This window comes from Aulonocara stuartgranti (genome assembly GCF_965226115.1).
Source record: "Aulonocara stuartgranti genome assembly, chromosome: 13".
Lineage (NCBI taxonomy): Eukaryota > Metazoa > Chordata > Actinopteri > Cichliformes > Cichlidae > Aulonocara > Aulonocara stuartgranti.
The window spans coordinates 13,967,149-13,984,410 of NC_138949.1; the positions used below are offsets into that span (position 1 = coordinate 13,967,149).

Sequence of the window (17,262 nt, forward strand, 5' to 3'; positions counted from 1 at the left end):
GCGAGAGGTTTTGCAAAAATCCACTTTTGGTTGATGTTTACTTTTACCTGTTTTGATGATGTTGCACAACTCATAGAGCAGGAGTTTATTGTCTCCTCCAGTGTCCAGGCGCTGCTCTATGTAGCTGTTGAGTTCGTACACCACACCCTGCACATTTGTGTCCTGGTACTGTTGGACACAAGACACAAAGAAATTGGATCTGTGCAGTCTTGCACAAACACTGAGATTGAATATCAAAATTCAGCAAGTGCAACGAGGCAGAAAAACCTGACAACAACCTTCATTCTCTACTGCATTCAGTCTAATGTTACTGCAGATTACTCCAGGTCAAATGACTTTTTTTTTCTGTTTCTCAGTGAAAGGGGATTAATGCCATTCACAAAGACAAAGCCATTCATCATAACATTACTCCCCGCCCCACCCTTAGACTCTAGCTCAGGGATCCCCCTGCAGTTTTGCAAGGAGGCCACCAGATCCCCACAGTTCTGATTAGAGCTCTGGCAAGCTGTGCTGGTCAGCCTCAGCTTAAAACTGCGGTTATGTAAGAGGCAAACCTCCCGGCTAGTACGGGGCAAGAGAGCGGTCTAGTTCTGCTCCTGCCGTGAGTGTGAGGACAGGACGGCAAGGAGAGTGGCGTACTAGAAACCCTTCCCCATGGGACGCCTTCTATCCTCCCACATCCTGTTTGCACAGACGTATGGGTGACGCACTGAGGGGCCAAGTGGACCTAATTTTTTCCCCCTTTTTTTCCCTGTGTGTGCATGTGTTAGTTCCTTCTCCTCAGCGTCATGGCCTCGCTGTGGGTGCTGACACCCGGTCTTCTGATGGTGTGAATGACAAAGGTGTGAACATGCAGTATGTGTAACAATAGCCATTGAACCTTTCTAACTTTCCCAACAACTGTGACACACATGATGCGTTTATGGTCCAACCATATGTTTTCTTATTCTTTATATTGATGTTATCCCTTTGACAAAGTCATACAAAGGCACTAGACTAAATAAAGTAAGGACAAGGACAAACACAACTGTTTCAGTGTGTGCAGTTCTTAAATAGCATCAAGCCATTTTTACAGTTACTGAAGGACAATATTATGTTATAATATACAGAATGTAATATATAAAATAAGATGATAAATAAAGTAAACACCTACCCTGCTGACTTCTTTAGAGGATGTGTCATCTGTAAAGAGAGAAAGTTAAAAATAAAGTTTAAAATAAATGACATGAATTTCAGTTCAATTCTATATTTACATAGCAACAACAACAGCTGCCTCAAGCAGTTTTATATTACAAGGTAAAGACCCTACGATAGACAGAAAACCTCAACAATCACAGGACCCCCTATGAGCGAGTACCTGGTGACAGCGGGAAGGAAAAACTCCCTTTTAGGGATGAATCGAAAGTAGATTAAGATCTGGCCACTAACTAAGACATGAATAATCACATTCTGTGAAAACTTTTGCAAATTATTTTTAAGTTTATTAGTTTAGTTTTAGTTTATTAAAATCCACATTAACTAAAACAATTTGCTTCTAATGATTAAATAAAACAAAACTGAAAAATGTAAAAAGAAAATAGCTAAATGCAGATGTAAGTAGGTAAGTAAGTAATTACCTATTTCACAGATAAAAAAAAAATCACAAAGCGCTTTACAACACAAGAAATTGAAATATAAAACAATGTAACAGTAAATAAAACAGCAATGTAAAACAATAAAAACAATGTAAGAACAAATTAATCAAAAGCAGGAAGCAGTTGGTGATGAAGCATGTGGTGAAGCGTTTCAGTTAAACAAAAGAAAACAAAATGAAAATAAAAATAGACTTTTGTTAAAAAAAGAAGAAGAAGAAGAAAAAAAACTAACCAAAATTAATTAAACTAATGTCCTTAGTTTTAGTCTTGTCAGTTTGGTAAAGTTTGTCAGCATAAATGCCCAGGATAAGATGAAAAATGAAAAACCAATTAGAAAATACAAAATTACAACACTTTAACCAGCATCACCACCTTTTCTGTTAGGGAATGCCCAGGCAATGCATTCAGCAGGCAGCGGCCTCCACACACTTGACCCTTGTGTTGTGATTATTCACACAGCAACAACATGATCGCTGATAAACCTGCCAAATCTCAGCCTAAGGAAGAATCGCTACAGAAATTCAAGCTTTGCTCATAAAATCCAAAGCTCCTAAAACATTAAAGGACTCTTGTACATTTGCTGTTGTTACATTGTGATACTGAAAATTTTGGTATCAATCCAATATCAAGTAAAATCACTTTATATATTGTAAAGTAAAGACCCTACAATCATACAGAGAAATCAGGGAAAACCCCAACAATTGAATGACCCCCTATGAGCAAGCGCTTTGGTGATAGTGGGAAGGAAAAACTATTAACAGGAAGAAATCCCTGGCAGAACCAGGCGGCCATCTGCCGCGAATGGTTGAGAGTGAGGGGAGGAAGACAGGACAAAGACATGCTGTGAAGAAGAGCCACGGATTAAGTCAGATGATGCTACTTCTGTAAGAGGAACTTCAAAATGCTTTTAATTGTTACAAAGTCTGAGTAATGTGAAGGCAGTCATTGTTTTTTTATATTAAAACCTTGAAAATCAAGAGTCAGAGAGTCATAAATCTTCCCTGGCTGTTTAAACACTGCATGGATGGATACTCAGCTGTGGACTGATGGATCACGACAGGCCAACATCACGAGCAGCAAATAAGAAAAACCATATGCTGTCCTCAGAATAGTCGTCAGGTGAACAAATACGAACGATGGCGTATTTAAAGCATCAATACTCATTATCTATAAGTAATGGATGAATATTTTATCTACTTAATGCAGGGAGGTATTTATTTAAATGGCGTTCCTTTAAAAACAAAATTAAGAGAGATATTCATTTAAGTTGACGAGTCCAAAACTTTGCGGCTTCAAGTGCAGATTCCTTGTGTAATTTACGGCTGCTGGGGAGACATATGACTATTGTCTTTGGATGTAGACACTGAAGTATGTGATAATTATGAAAGCTTCAGCCAATCATAACAGTTTCTGGACTCATAATCTGGGAGTGTGTCTGGGAGTGCTACTTGGGCTGAAAATAAAACCATTCACACAGCTCAAGTGATTCTTCGGTACACGTGGGTCAACAGCACACGAGAACATAAACCGCTGAGATCTCTTTGATAACTTTTCATGTGATCAAAACCACGCAAAGAGCTGGGCAAATTTTAGAAACATCCACTGAAGTGCTGACTCGAGCTGGCCATCCTTTGAAACGAGCCTCTTTGAACATGTGAAGAAAGGAATTGCAGCCGTCTACATTGTTTGTTGTTTTAAACATTCCTGCAGTATGCTATGAGTTTCCTAACTTAGCCATGAGACCTATTTTAGAGTGAACCGCTGGCCGCTGACGTCAATCAGACGACAGAAAGTTGCACTTGAAAAAGACTTCAAGCCCCACTGAAAAAAATTTTCTTTTTTAAAAATGACTTGTTGAGGCCTAAAATAATCAGACACTAATCCCTTTAAAGGGCAGCTATGACAGTATTACTGGTTTAAAAAGTGGTCTACATTTTTTACAGCAGTTCAGAGCAGCCATATTAACACAAACACTGATGCGTGACAGTTTTCTTTCTGACTTTGATTCCACTTCCCTCATAGAGAGACGGGTCACCGCACAAAAAACAGTGTCACTCTTTAAAATCTTATCTGAAGGGCACCAAGGCTCTCTAAACCAATGAAAATTATTAGAATCATTTGAATTGCATGCAATATGATTCAGTGTGGGACAGGATCTGTGTGGTATGCAAAAATTCTAACGTAATTAAAGATGCTTGAGAAAGAGGGCTGTGTAAATAAACCTAAATTAATTACAAAAAACAAACAAAGAAAAAACCCATCTATGCAAATACAACTCAGGAAATTGCAATTCTCACTGCTATTTGGCTCGTAACTTATGTCATTTTTCGCCTTGTCGTTTGTTCAGCACATGAGCAGCAGCTTTTTCTTTCTCCGTGACCCCCCTCACAGTGCTGCCCCTTGCATCACCTCTCTCTCCTCACCCACGGCAACAAGGTTCACTAGAGGGTGGTGAGGCGTGGGAAACGGCACTTTAGAAAAGGCTCTGTTTGACGGGTGATGCTGCTCCAGGAGACGCGTGGATTATTTTATCCTGCTCCCACTGCGGTGGATTTATGTGCTCAGTGATATTTATCTCTTTGTCTGTCTGTCAGTAAGAGTATAAAAAAACCAAAACAAAATGCATATTGCATATTTAGATCGCTTTATTCAAAATAGAAACGCAGAGCATTGGCCTTGGTGGAGGATCCCCATAAAGTCAGTTGCGCCACTTATCCAGCAATGCCAAAAACATAAGAATGAACCAGAAAAAAAAGTCATATCAGGAAAATATTACACTGATGGGAAGATTTTATAATGGTATTTACAACAAACAAACAAAAATACTTCTTAAACCAACAAAACTAATTGACCAGGTTCTTCTACATAAAAATATAAGTCATTCTGTCAGCTTCACAGGAACACATCCTAAATGTCCCTCCTAAAAAAGTAAAACTGTGACCAGACAATGTTCATTACAGGTCTAGTTACTGTACAGACACAAAATCTCAGTTAGCATTTTATTAGCAGAACTCTGAACCCTGTGTGTCTGCACACCACAAAATGTCTAAGGGGCTAAAAATGAACAGGAATAAGTTGTAGTTGTGGGATAAACACTGTTGAGGTGAAAAGTAGAACCGTTCTATGCCTGGAAACTATAGAGTTACAAAAGCCCTTTAAATCTGTTGCGCTGAACCAGTTTTGCCCAGCTGGAACAGTTCCAGCAGCTTCTTTTAAAGTTTGCATGCAGGGTCATGCACACATTCAGCAGGTGCAGGTGCAGGTCCAGCATGGCTCTCACATAACTGTCTTTCCTAGAAACCAGAAAATATCTTGTCTTACCTCCTAGCTTAGCTCTTTGGCTTTTTGTGTGTGTGTATGAGAAGACATATGCTGCTTTGTTCTGCATGACCACCAGCACCAAAAACAAAAGACTAAACTGAAATGTTACAGATATAAGATCTTTGTTTCATCACACATGTGTCATGGGATTATAACAGAGCTATCCCTGGGGTAGACATTCGCTTTAGTCGTGTTTGCGCGTGTGTAACTGTGATTTTTATCACCGGGCCAGCCATCAACGCTGGGACAAAAACCAGCCGCCTGTTAATACCTTCCCTTATTTTCAGGAACCTGCTGTGATTTCAGTAAACACACCAGGAGAGTGCTGACATGTTCTTAGAAAATATACTGCCAGCACAGTCGACAGTGAACACTAAACACAACTGTCGAGCAACTCCTGAACGCTGCAGAGGCTGAACTGACTTCTTTTAGAAACTTCATCACACCATTTAAACCCCCCCCCCAAAACCTGCTGCACAGTAGCTTTGGTTCATCAGGTACAGTAAATACAGTATGTACTAGTTTTGTTTGGAAACCACTGCTGAGTGGGTAAGGCTGACTATTTGACTATTTCATTACACTGTGTCGCCCTATGTCCCGATACAATTTATTGTCCACAGTCGTACTCTTGCAAACACTGCTGAAAGCACTGTAAACAAAACAGTGGGAGTGACTCTGATAGAACAACTATGTGATGACAGCAAGGAAAATAGAATAGGATAGATAGATAGATAGATAGATAGATAGATAGATAGATAGATAGATAGATAGATAGATAGATAGATAGATAGATAGATAGATAGATATGAAGAAGCATCTAGAAGATATCAGTAGCCCTGGTCGAAGGTCTTGCACAAGAAAAATGTCTCAGTCAGACAGGTCTAATGCGTACGATACTTTATGGGCTCTTTATTGATCCACCACTACAGATACACAGTCTCCCACAGGACGGTCAGCTAGCAGTGACTCAGCGGTCAATATGTGTCGACCTAGTGGTTGTCCTGCATCGACCTGCTGCATGGAGGATTTGGAGCTGCCAAAAAAAGCAGTCTTCTTCTTCTTCTTCTTCAGTGCCATGCTCTCTATTTAACAACAAGCAACAAGCGAGTCCTCCTTCTTTCTTTTACTTTTCATTAACCTGCTCTACATTTCTGGCAAAAGGCTTTAAAAGAGCCAGCATGTTAATTAAAACGTCTACTTATGTTTACCAAATGTTTTTTACCATTTGAAACTCAAAGTGTCTCATGAGCGCTGCGTAGGGAGAGGTGAGGGGCATCCACCTCCCCTCCCTGGAAAGCCCTGCAGGTGAGCTTGCTCTCTTATCACAGTGGTGGGGTATGAGGTACTGCTACACAAGCACATCTTTGTCTGCTTGTGCCTGGCCTCTAAACACATCTGAGAAACAGTATCAGCTGCTTAACTTGGCCTAACTCTCTTGCCGCTGGAGACCAGGCCAGTAAGGATAGAGACTCCCTTTTCCACATGCTTCTCCAGTAGAATAGAAGAGGATGTCTACTTTATTGTAGCTATTCAGAACATACACCAGTTTTTGCACGGCAGAACTGAATTTCTGGGTATTTACAGGGTGGGCCATTTATATGGACAAACAGTAATAAAATGGGAATGGTTGGTGATATTAAAGTCCTGTTTGTGGCACATTAGTATATGTGAGGGGGCAAACTCCTCAAGATGGGTGGTGACCATGGTGGCCATTTAGAAGTCGGCCACCTTGGATACAACTTTTGTTTTTTCAAAAGGAAGGGGGCCATGTGACACATCACACTTATTGGTAATGTCACAAGAAAAACAATGGTGTGCTTGGTTTCAACATCTTTATTCTTTCATGAGTTATTTACAAGTTTCTCTTTGTTCACAGCCATTGACATGTCGAAGAGGTTAACACGTGAGGAGTGAATCGAAATTGTGTTGATATCTGGTCAACGTAGTAACCGGGTCATTGCAGCAGATTTCAACGCAAGACACCCTACGAGACCACCCATCTCCCATGCTACAGTTAGCAAACTGCTTGCTAAGTTTTGTGAAACTGGTTCAGTGTTGGATTTGCCAAAATGTGGATGCAAGAAAACTGTCACTAACGAAGAAACATCAGTGGCTGTCCTAGCTTCATTCAGCAAGAGCCCACAGCGTAGCACTCGCCGCATGTCACTGGAGAGTGGTCAGTCGAACATCCCTTCGGCGGATATTAGCTACTCACAAATGGCACCCTTACAAACTCCAGCTACTGCAGCATCTCAACGAGGATGACCCAGATCGGCGCACAGAATTTGCAGAATGGGCAAAACAAAAATTGGAACAGGACCCTGTGGTAGGGCGTGGTCTGCGGTGCTGTGCGGACGCACCTGCACCGCAGACCACGCCCCACCACAGACCCTCAGTTCACGCAGAAGATTTTGTTCAGTGATGAGGTAACCTTTTATGTGAATGGTGAAGTTAACAAACAAAACCACCACTATTGGTCTGACACTAACCCACATTGGATGGATCCCTCCAAGACTGTTGGAACAACAAAAGTGATGGTTTGGTGTGGTATATGGGGTACAACGATAGTGGGTCCATTCTTCATCAATGGAAACCTCAAGGCCACTGGATATTTGAAATTGCTACATGATGATGTGTTTCCCTCTTTATGCACTGAAGCTGGCACGTTCCCTGAGTTTTTCCAGCAAGATGGTGCACCACCACATTATGGGTGCCAGGTCCGAGCATTCCTAGATGAACAGTTTCCTGGAAAGTGGATTGGTCGTCGTGGGCCTGTTGAATGGCCCCCAAGGTCTCCCGATCTGACCCCCTTAGACTTTTATCTTTGGGGTCATCTGAAGGCAATTGTCTATGGTGTGAAGATACGAGATGTGCAGCACCTGAAACTACGGATACTGGATGCCTGTGCTGGCATTTCTCCTGCGGTGTTGCTATCAGTGTGTGAAGAGTGGGAGAAGAGGGTTACATTGACAATCCAACACAATGGGCAGCACATTGAACACATTTTATAAGTGGTCAGAAACTTGTAAATAACTCATGAAAGAATAAAGTTACGTTGAAACCAAGCACACCATTGTTTTTCTTGTGACATTACCAATAAGTTTGATGTGTCACATGGCCCTCTTCCTATTGAAAAAACAAAAGTAGTATCCAAGATGGCCGACTTCTAAATGGCCACCATGGTCACCACCCATCTTGAGGAGTTTGCCGCCTCACATATACTAATGTGCCACAAACAGGACTTTAATATCACCAACCATTCCCATTTTATTACGGTGTGTCCATATAAATGGCCCACCCTGTATTTTCCATCGAACCAATATAATACGAATAAATAAATTTAAAGTATAAAATAAAAGTATAAATCTAAATTGTTACACATATACAGTTAAGAATATAAGAAAAAAATGTCTATATACTTATATTAGTAAAATAAAAACTATACAGGATTATTGATCAAGCAGGGAACCTAGCCTGACAGGGACATGTTACTTCAATTACTCAAGTAGTCAATTTATCCTTGTAAAACTCTGATAACTTATTATTCGGATAAGGTAAAAAACAAACAAACAAAACCCTAAATCTTTTCCTAAACCTAAATGGACACCCATGCCATGATGCTCCTTTGATGCAGTTTTGGTGCTGATGTTAATGCCAGAGGAGGTTTGGAAATCAGCAATCAGCTGAGCGTTTGTGGCTTTTACCCTCTCTGCAACTCAGCACTTGGTGCCACCCACTCAGCAACTTTACACGGCCGGACACTTGGTGGTTGAGTTGTTGTGGTTACTAAACGCTTCCTCTTTAAAATAACACCACTTACAGTTAATGGTGGATTATCTAGAAGGGAAGAAATTTCACAAACTGACTAGTTTCGGTGGTGGCATCTTATTACAGTACCACACTCAAATTCAAAAAGCTCTGTAAAAAGAACCATTCTTTCACAAATGCTTGTAAAGGCAGGCTGCACGGCTAGGTGCTTGATCTAATGCACCTGTGGCAAAGGGAATGAAAACACCAATTGTTGAGATAAAGAACTTTGGCCCAAAACTTTTGTCAATGTAGCGCCCTTGAAACTTGGTGTTGAAAGAGGAAGTGCAGTGCAGAGTTTGGGGTTGTTTGGATGAGCAACGGTCTTATTTTGAGGTCTTCCTGTTCTGTAGGTAATAAACTAAGTTGCAACACGTACTGTTGAGGACCTGCCCACAGATTATTTCAGAGTTCTTGAGGTTTGCAGTTTTGCTGCAAGATATGTGAATTCAGAGATGATGTCATCCTCCTCTATGAATGACCTCATAGTTTAGGTTTGCAAAATGCTAATGCTGCACTGATTACTTAAATGATTAATTAAAAAAAAATCAGTAATGAAAACAGCTGTTCTTGTTCTAGTTCAAACATAATCCAATTCTGACTGATTTAACGGAACAACTTTTCCTTGTTTAAAAGACCTTACATGGATGAGCAGGAGTTTCAGAGCTAAAAAGCCTTGCATGGTCTGACAAACAGACACATTGATATACATTGTGTGTCTGTCTGTGAGTGTGTGTGCATTGCAGAAGGCACAGATGAGTAACGAGGGGCCTCTGAATGGGTGCAGCAGAGAATTTGGGATTTATTAATTGTCCCGTGTCGAGTGAAGTAAACATTGCCAGTGGGACCCTGGTCAAAGGAGGTGTGATGGTCAAATGACATCAGCAGGATTCTGGGAAACAGCGTTTCTGTGTTCTGGCGGCTTTAAGGCAGCACAGCAGTGTAATGCGCTGTTGAGAGCAATCAGCTTTGAATGTTGAAGCCTCATCTTGATAAATAAACGACACAGTATGAAGTAAGAAAGTAATAAACAATGATTAAAAAAACACATTACAGAAAGACTATAATTTGATTATTATGACAAGAAATATTTGTAATATAACTGCACAGCAGATTCAACTCAATAAAGAAAGCGTGCAAATGTGAATCCTTTTTCCGGAGTTGCAGGGTGCAACACAACTTCTGCACAAAGACACATACACACTTGCGTGTGCAGACCAACTGATTTATGTAATCCAGTGTTGTCCATCACATGATAAGTGAGAACAAGACTGGCTGCAGGGACTGCTTCCAGGAAGCAGTGGTTATCTCAATGACGGTCACATGATGACAAATCCTGCTGTTGCTGCACTCATAAAAAATATAAAATCAATTGCATCTATTACAAGTGCGAATAAAAGATGAGTTAAGTAATATGTCATTAGAGAGAACTATTTTACCTTCATCAGTACCACAGGAAGTACTTCATTACTTCGTTAACACACAGGGGAAAAATGTGTAAAATACTAGCTAGAAGTCAGATACACACTCTTAGCCATCAATCTAACACAGTGACCCATTCATCCTGTGTGATCAACCAGAAATTAGACAGTGTTTGTCATTTGAGTGGATACAGCCACTGAGAGGAAGTTACAGAGAGGCTTCAGAGTGGTGCCAAAGCGTCTACTTGCAGTGGTCTAACAGAGGAAGTGGACTTAGTAATATTACTCATGATGTGATGTAAAGATCAAGTCAAAGAGAGATGTGGCTGAATTAGATAGCTGATTGCTGACGTTTTCACTCTGGTCTCCTCCCACTCAGTTTAAGAGTAATACAAACAGTAGCTGAATGAAGTATTCTAACTACCACAGATCAGAAATAGCGTATCGAAATTATTCTAGTGTAGCAAAGTAATGCTACATGAGTTTCCTTTGAACCTTGCAATAAACACACCTAAATATGAAATGGTTTTTATCGCTGTTCTGATGAATTTACACAATATACAGAAAGAAATGCTTGAGTTGAGATATTGTGTACATGAAGAAAAAATCCACTCTGTTATGTATTTTCTTCTGGCTTTTACTTCTTCTTTTGCTGTGTCAGCACTGATGTAGCAGCATTGTCTGTGTGTGGCTACACCTATCGTTTGGGAGAATACTGCAGCGGCTCCCTGCTCCTTAACAGTAAGCATACATAGAAGTGACTGTATTGCAGCAGTGCTTTAAGTGACCAATGAGGAGGGTACACTGGCACCTTTACACCCTCACTTCGAGTGCATAATCCTAGCGACAGTGGCCGGTGTAGGACAAACAACTCTGCCTCCTATTCATCTGTGGGGAGTGTAACCCTTTCATCTCAGCTGTCAAAATATATCCACGTCTGTGTACTCTGAAGGACGTTGTAAAACTTTGAGAGGTCAGTGAGCCAGTGAAGCTCACTTCTGTACAATGACTGAGACACTGAGTTGAGTTGCTGAGGATATTCTGAAGTTTTCTGTTGGTAACGGCTACTGTTAGCCTCTGTTAGCTGCTATTAGCCTCTGTTAGCTTCTGTCTGTCATTGGTAGTGAAACTTTCTTTGAAGCGAATCTAACATTGTTGGACTCTCAAATGACACGAGAATGTAATGAAACTGTTTATCAGAGGGAAACTGTGATTTATGGGCCATTCAAGCCTAACATTAGCTGGCATAATGTTAGCTTACAACCAGCTGATGTTTTTTTTTTTTTTTTATTTTTTTTTATTGAAAAAGCACAAAATACAGATATACAAATACAAAATAGCAAACACAATGTCAGGGGGTTCGTATAAAAAAGCAAAATAGACACAGTCTATTATAGAATCACATGATATTGAACAGGGAACATAGGTTTATGGTTTTGACAGCTTTTTGATTTTGAGAATGTTGTATGGTTTTAACATATTGTTTGGTTTCATTTAAAAAGCACCGAAAGGATGGTTTTGCGTTAGAAAATTTCGACTTATGTATATGAAATTTGGCCAATAATATCAATAAGTTAATCAAATAAAATTCGTTTGCCCTGTGCATGGGGTACTTAAAGAAACCAAACAATATTTTCTCGTAACAAAGAGAGAACTCAGAAAGGATAAAGGAAACAACAAAAACACAAAATTCTTGCCAGAAAAGATTCGTGTATAAGCATGACCAAAATAAATGAGAAATATCTTCCTTCACACAACTACAAAATGTACAGTTAACATCAATGTCCTTTTTATAACGTACAAGAAAAGACCTAGTTGGGTAAAAACGATGAATAACTTTAAAAGATATTTCCTTTACTTTGTTATTTAATAGAAATTTCGACGGTAAGGTCCAAATCTTCTCCCATTCCAAGTCCTGGTATAAGTTATTCCAGTAGGCGACAGCCGTTGGGACACAAGTTCTGTCTTTTTGAAACAGAGTTCGTATTTCACGGTTGTTTTTCCTCCTTACAGAAGGGAAACACACCTGACCGACATAAGTAACAGCAGGATCCAGTGGTAAAGGGGTCAAATCACTAACAACAAGATTTCTAAACAACATTAAGACCCCAGCAGGGATAGCATCAAACACTATGGCATATTCCTTTGGTGGAACAGGAAGACCATATGTATTCAAAAATTCTGAGTAAGAGAGTAAACCTCCAGCTGGATTTATAAGTTGTGCAACACGATGAATCCCATTATCAAACCAATTACTTAAAAACACAGATTTATGTTTGTATAAAATGTCTCTATTGTTCCAAATATAGTATCTATGTGGAGAAAAATTGTGTTTATAAATCAATGACCAGGAAAGAAGCATTTGTTTATGAAAGTTGGATAGTTTTAAAGGGATTTTATCGATATTGTAATTACAAAGCAAAAGAAAGTTAAGACCACCAATTTTTGAGAAAATATAATTGGGAATAAAGTTCCAAATTGAGGTTGGGTTCCTGAAAAATTGTTTAATCCAGTTTATTTTAAACACATTGTTTAATGAGGAGAAGTCAAGAAAGTTTACTCCACCATGTTGGTATGAGTTGGATAAAACTGATCTTTTAATATAATGAATTCTATTCTTCCATATGAAATTATAAATAAGTCTGTCAATATCTGCCAGGGTTTCTTTATTTACATCAAGAGACAAAGCAGCATAAGTTAGACGAGATAAACCCTCTGCTTTCGTGAGTAAAACTCTCCCTTTAATGGATAAATCCCGCTGCAGCCAAGCATTTAGCTTTTTTTGTGTTTTGTCCAAAATTGGAGTGAAATTAAGGGAGCACCTGGTGGATTGATTTTTATTAATGACTATACCAAGGTAAGTGACAGACTCTTTCACTGGGATGCCAGCAATAGATAGACTGGTACAATTTCTAAGGGCAAGCAGTTCACATTTGCCAATGTTTAGGTGGAGTCCTGAAGCTAAAGAAAATGCATTAATTGTGTTAATAGCCATCTGCACCTGTGAAGCATCTTTTAAAAAGAGAGTGGTATCATCAGCAAGTTGACTAATGAATATTTCTTCATCCGCAATTGTTATACCTTTCAGAGGACTGCGTTTAATATAATCAGAGAGGAGTTGAGCACAGATGAGAAATAAGTATGGGGAGATGGGGCAGCCTTGCCTGATACCGCGGTTTAAGTTAAACCTAGGTGATGTACCTGCTTGTAGTTTGATGGAGCAATTCACATTTTTGTACATTGTTTTAATTGCATTCTGAAAATAAGGGCCAAAGCCAAATTTGTCCAAAGCCTGAAAAATAAAACCATGTTCAATCGTGTCAAACGCTTTGCAGAAATCTACAAATAAGATAAAGCTATCATCCCTACACAAATCTGCATAATCAATTAGGTCAAAAACAAGTCTGATGTTGTTGGATATGTGTCTGTTAGCCATAAAGCCAGACTGAGTTTCATCAATAATATCATTCAAAACAGCTTTCAGTCCTTTGGCAAAGATCTGAGCTAGGATCTTATAATCATTATTAAGGAGGCAAATTGGCCTCCAATTACCAGCTGATGTTGTTATTAATGTCTGTCACTACCCGATCCGTACCGGAAACCCGATCGGTACCCTGCATGCGCGAAAGGTGTCTACTTCCGGTCAAAGCGTTTTACGATAGTTACAGGTCAGAGTATCTGTTAAGATGTTAAGAATAACAAGTATCTCTTAAAATGTTTCCGATAATGAAACATTTAATATAATGTAGACAAAAACAAAAAAAATAAAAAGATAGTGACAGATCGGGACTCCCGATCCTTACTGCGCATGTGCAAAGTCGGACTGAACAAATCGGGTCTACCCGATCCGTACCATGCATGTGCAGGGGTTTTCTTCTTCTTCTTTTCGTTTAATGGCAGTGTACTCCCCAGTGTACGAGGATACCGCCACCTGCTGACTGAGCGAATGAACCCTATTGTAAACTGAATTAGCGTCATTACAAACGTGTGTTAAATTTGATTTAGTGATAATCGAGTGTGTTTATGCTTGTCTGTGTGGAGAGGATTGTTGGAATAGTGATGATGATGTCCGCTATCACTGTCAATTGCCAGCAAACACTTCATCTGGCTGATGAATCTTCACGTGACATATTACAAAGTCTGTATTATTAACTCTGTCATTAGGCGCCATTCTTCTGTTGTTCAATCAGGGGACGCTCTCTGTTGAGGAGAAAAGCAAAAATTTGTTGCGGATACGGATTATTCATTGTTTAAATGTCCCGGGCAGTCGAAAAGGAGGCAGAGCTGCTGAGAAATGCTAGGAGCTAACTGGGCGCTAACCGTATCATTCAAATATATTGAATGTCGCAATGTTGGCAAAGAGAGGAAGTGATGTAAGATTTGCGCATGCGGGGTACCGATTGGGTTTCCGGTACGGATCGGGTAGTGACACGTATCATTCAAATATATTGAATGTCGCAATGTTGGCAAAAAGAGGAAGTGACGTAAGATTTGCGCATGCAACAATGTCACTACCCGATCCGTACCGGAAACCTGATCGGTACCCCGCATGCGCGAAAGGTGTCTACTTCCGGTCAAAGCGTTTTACGATAGTTACGGGTCAGAGTATCTGTTAAGATGTTAAGAATAACAAGTATCTCTTAAAATGTTTCCAATAATGAAACATTTCAATATAATGTAGACAAAAACGAAAAACAAAAAGATAGTTACAGATCAGGACTCCTCGATCCTTACTGCGCATGTGCAAAGTCTACCTGATCCGTACCACGCATGTGCAGGGGTTTTCTTCTTCTTCTGTTTGTTTAATGGCAGTTTACTCCCCAGTGTACGAGGATACCGCCACCTGCTGACTGAGCAAATGAACCCTATTGTAAACTGAATTAGCGTCATTAAGTGTGTTTATCGAGTGTGTTTATGCTTGTCTGTGTGGAGAGGATTGATTAGAATAGTGATGATGATGTCCGCTATCACTGTCAATTGTCAGTAAACACTTCATCTGGCTGATGAATCTTCACGTGACATATTACAAAGTCTGTATTAGGCGCCATTCTTCTTATTTTACAGCGCTGTTGTTCAATCGGGGAACGCTCTCTGTTGAGGAGAAAAGCATGAATTTGTTTGTATACGGATTATCCATTGTTCAAATGTCCCGGTAGTCAAAAAGGAGGCAGAACTGTTGAGAAATGCTAGGAGCTAACCGGGCGCTAACTGTGGCTGTATCCCAATTCAGGGTCTGCAGCCTTAAAGGCCGCATTTTAAGGCCGATTACGTCACAGCGATGCGACGAAGGCTGTCCCAATTCGAAGGCTGCTCAAAATGCGGCCCTCAAATGCATCCTTCATTTCCCTGAATTTTAAGGACGTGGCACTGTATACTTCATGGCCCAACATATCCCAGAATGCATAGCGCGGCAGTGGGTGTGGATAATTTTGCCGGAAAAAAACGGCGGATGAGGGGCGCCCGAAGAGTAAACTTTAAGTAAGTACTGAATATTATGTCACTTATTTATGTGCAAATTTTTAATAACGAAGAGCATTAAAACATTACTGTTGGCCACATGTCGGCAAAGTTATGTGACATTAGTGACGTTTGTACTAACTTGGTTTTAAAGCCTTTACTTTAAAATATACGCCGTTCAATAGCAGACCTTAATTAGAGAATGATCAAAGCTCATGTTGAAACAAACAAACAAATAAACAAAAGATTTTCTCCTTCATTTCTGTCTAACTAAGCTGTATGAAACGTTTCCAGCTGTTAGTATCATGGTTGCTAGACAACCTGGGCAACGCAACGGAGGCTAGACCGTCCCATTTCACAAGCCTCGCACTTCCGGCCTTAGCGGTCTTTAAGTACGCGGCCCTTGAGGATCGTTGAGGCTGCGTACTTTAAGGCTGCAGACCCTGCCAGTATCATTCAAATATATTGAATGTCGCAATGTTGGCAAAGAGAGGAAGTGATGTAAGATTTGCGCATGCGGGGTACCGATCGGGTTTCCGGTACGGCTTGGGTAGCAACAATTAAGTTAGCTCGTTGTCAGCTGTCTGGGGACAAGAGGGTCGTTGGTCTAATCTACTGACACTAAGCAATTGTGACAAAAAGGGATAAATAAGCATGTTTATGTATTTTTGAGGGTTACATCAGGAGATGGCACACAAAGACCTACGACTTCTCTACTTCTCCACCTTTGGCATGCTACATATGTGTCTCTAGCTACTTATATAAAACATAATTAGGCAGAACTGCAACTCCAATCTCAGCCACTGTATTCAAGATTGCAGGTAAACATGGTGACTTAGAACAAATTGATACCTCCTAATATGTATTTTTAATGTATTAACTCTAAGTTTATGTAAGCTTATGTACACAGATATTTGTATCTTTATTACCATGCATTTATGTATAGTGCTACAATAACTTTTTGATACTGTATTGTTCCTGGTTCTCAACTATGTTTCTCTATCAAAAAACTACATTCTTTTTTTCCCCAATGAATAAACTAAAAAAAGACTGAGTGTGCCTTTAACGTACAACAATATTAGCTAAGAACAAAAAAGAAACAGCTTAAAAAAAATCAAAGAAAAGCGGCCAATATGGATTGGTGATCCCATGCTCCCTTTCTGCTTATTTTCTGTTCTCTTTTTACTTTCTACTTTTTGAAAAAAAATGCAAAAATTAATAGAAAAAAAACATACCCACTATATGTTAACTTGATTTAGACTGCAAATAATATGGCCACTCCACTGGCCACTCAGTGAGAGCAGATGTACTTGCAGAATAGTTTCATTATGCATTTAAATAATAAATTATTAATTTAAAATATGTTTCAACATGATTAATATAAATATATTCAATGTTCTCCCTGTGTTTATGTGGGTTCTTTCCAGGTACTCCTGCTTCCTCCCACAAAGACATGCAGTTAGTTGGGTTAGGTTAATTGGTGATTCTAAATTGGCCATAGAAGTGAGAATGGGAAAGTGTAAATGTAAGTGTGAATGGTTGTCTGTCTCTCTGTGTTAGCCCTGTATCAGATTGGTGACCTTATGCAGGGTGTACCCCGCCTCTTGCCCAATGGTGGCTGG

The 17,262-nt window shown here is 39.8% G+C and overlaps 1 protein-coding gene across 3 annotated transcripts in view; it reads right to left on the reverse strand.

Annotated features, from left to right (window-relative positions):
* Positions 1-17,262, reverse strand: part of pde10a (phosphodiesterase 10A) — a 66,085-nt gene that overhangs the window by 14,906 nt on the left and 33,917 nt on the right. For all 3 annotated transcript variants that reach the window (XM_082556617.1, XM_082556618.1, XM_082556619.1), the window contains 2 exons: positions 1,154-1,182; positions 48-168 (listed from right to left, as the gene is read on the reverse strand). In XM_082556617.1, coding sequence (XP_082412743.1) covers positions 48-168; positions 1,154-1,182 — 150 coding nt within the window. The remainder of the gene's footprint in view (positions 1-47; positions 169-1,153; positions 1,183-17,262) is intronic.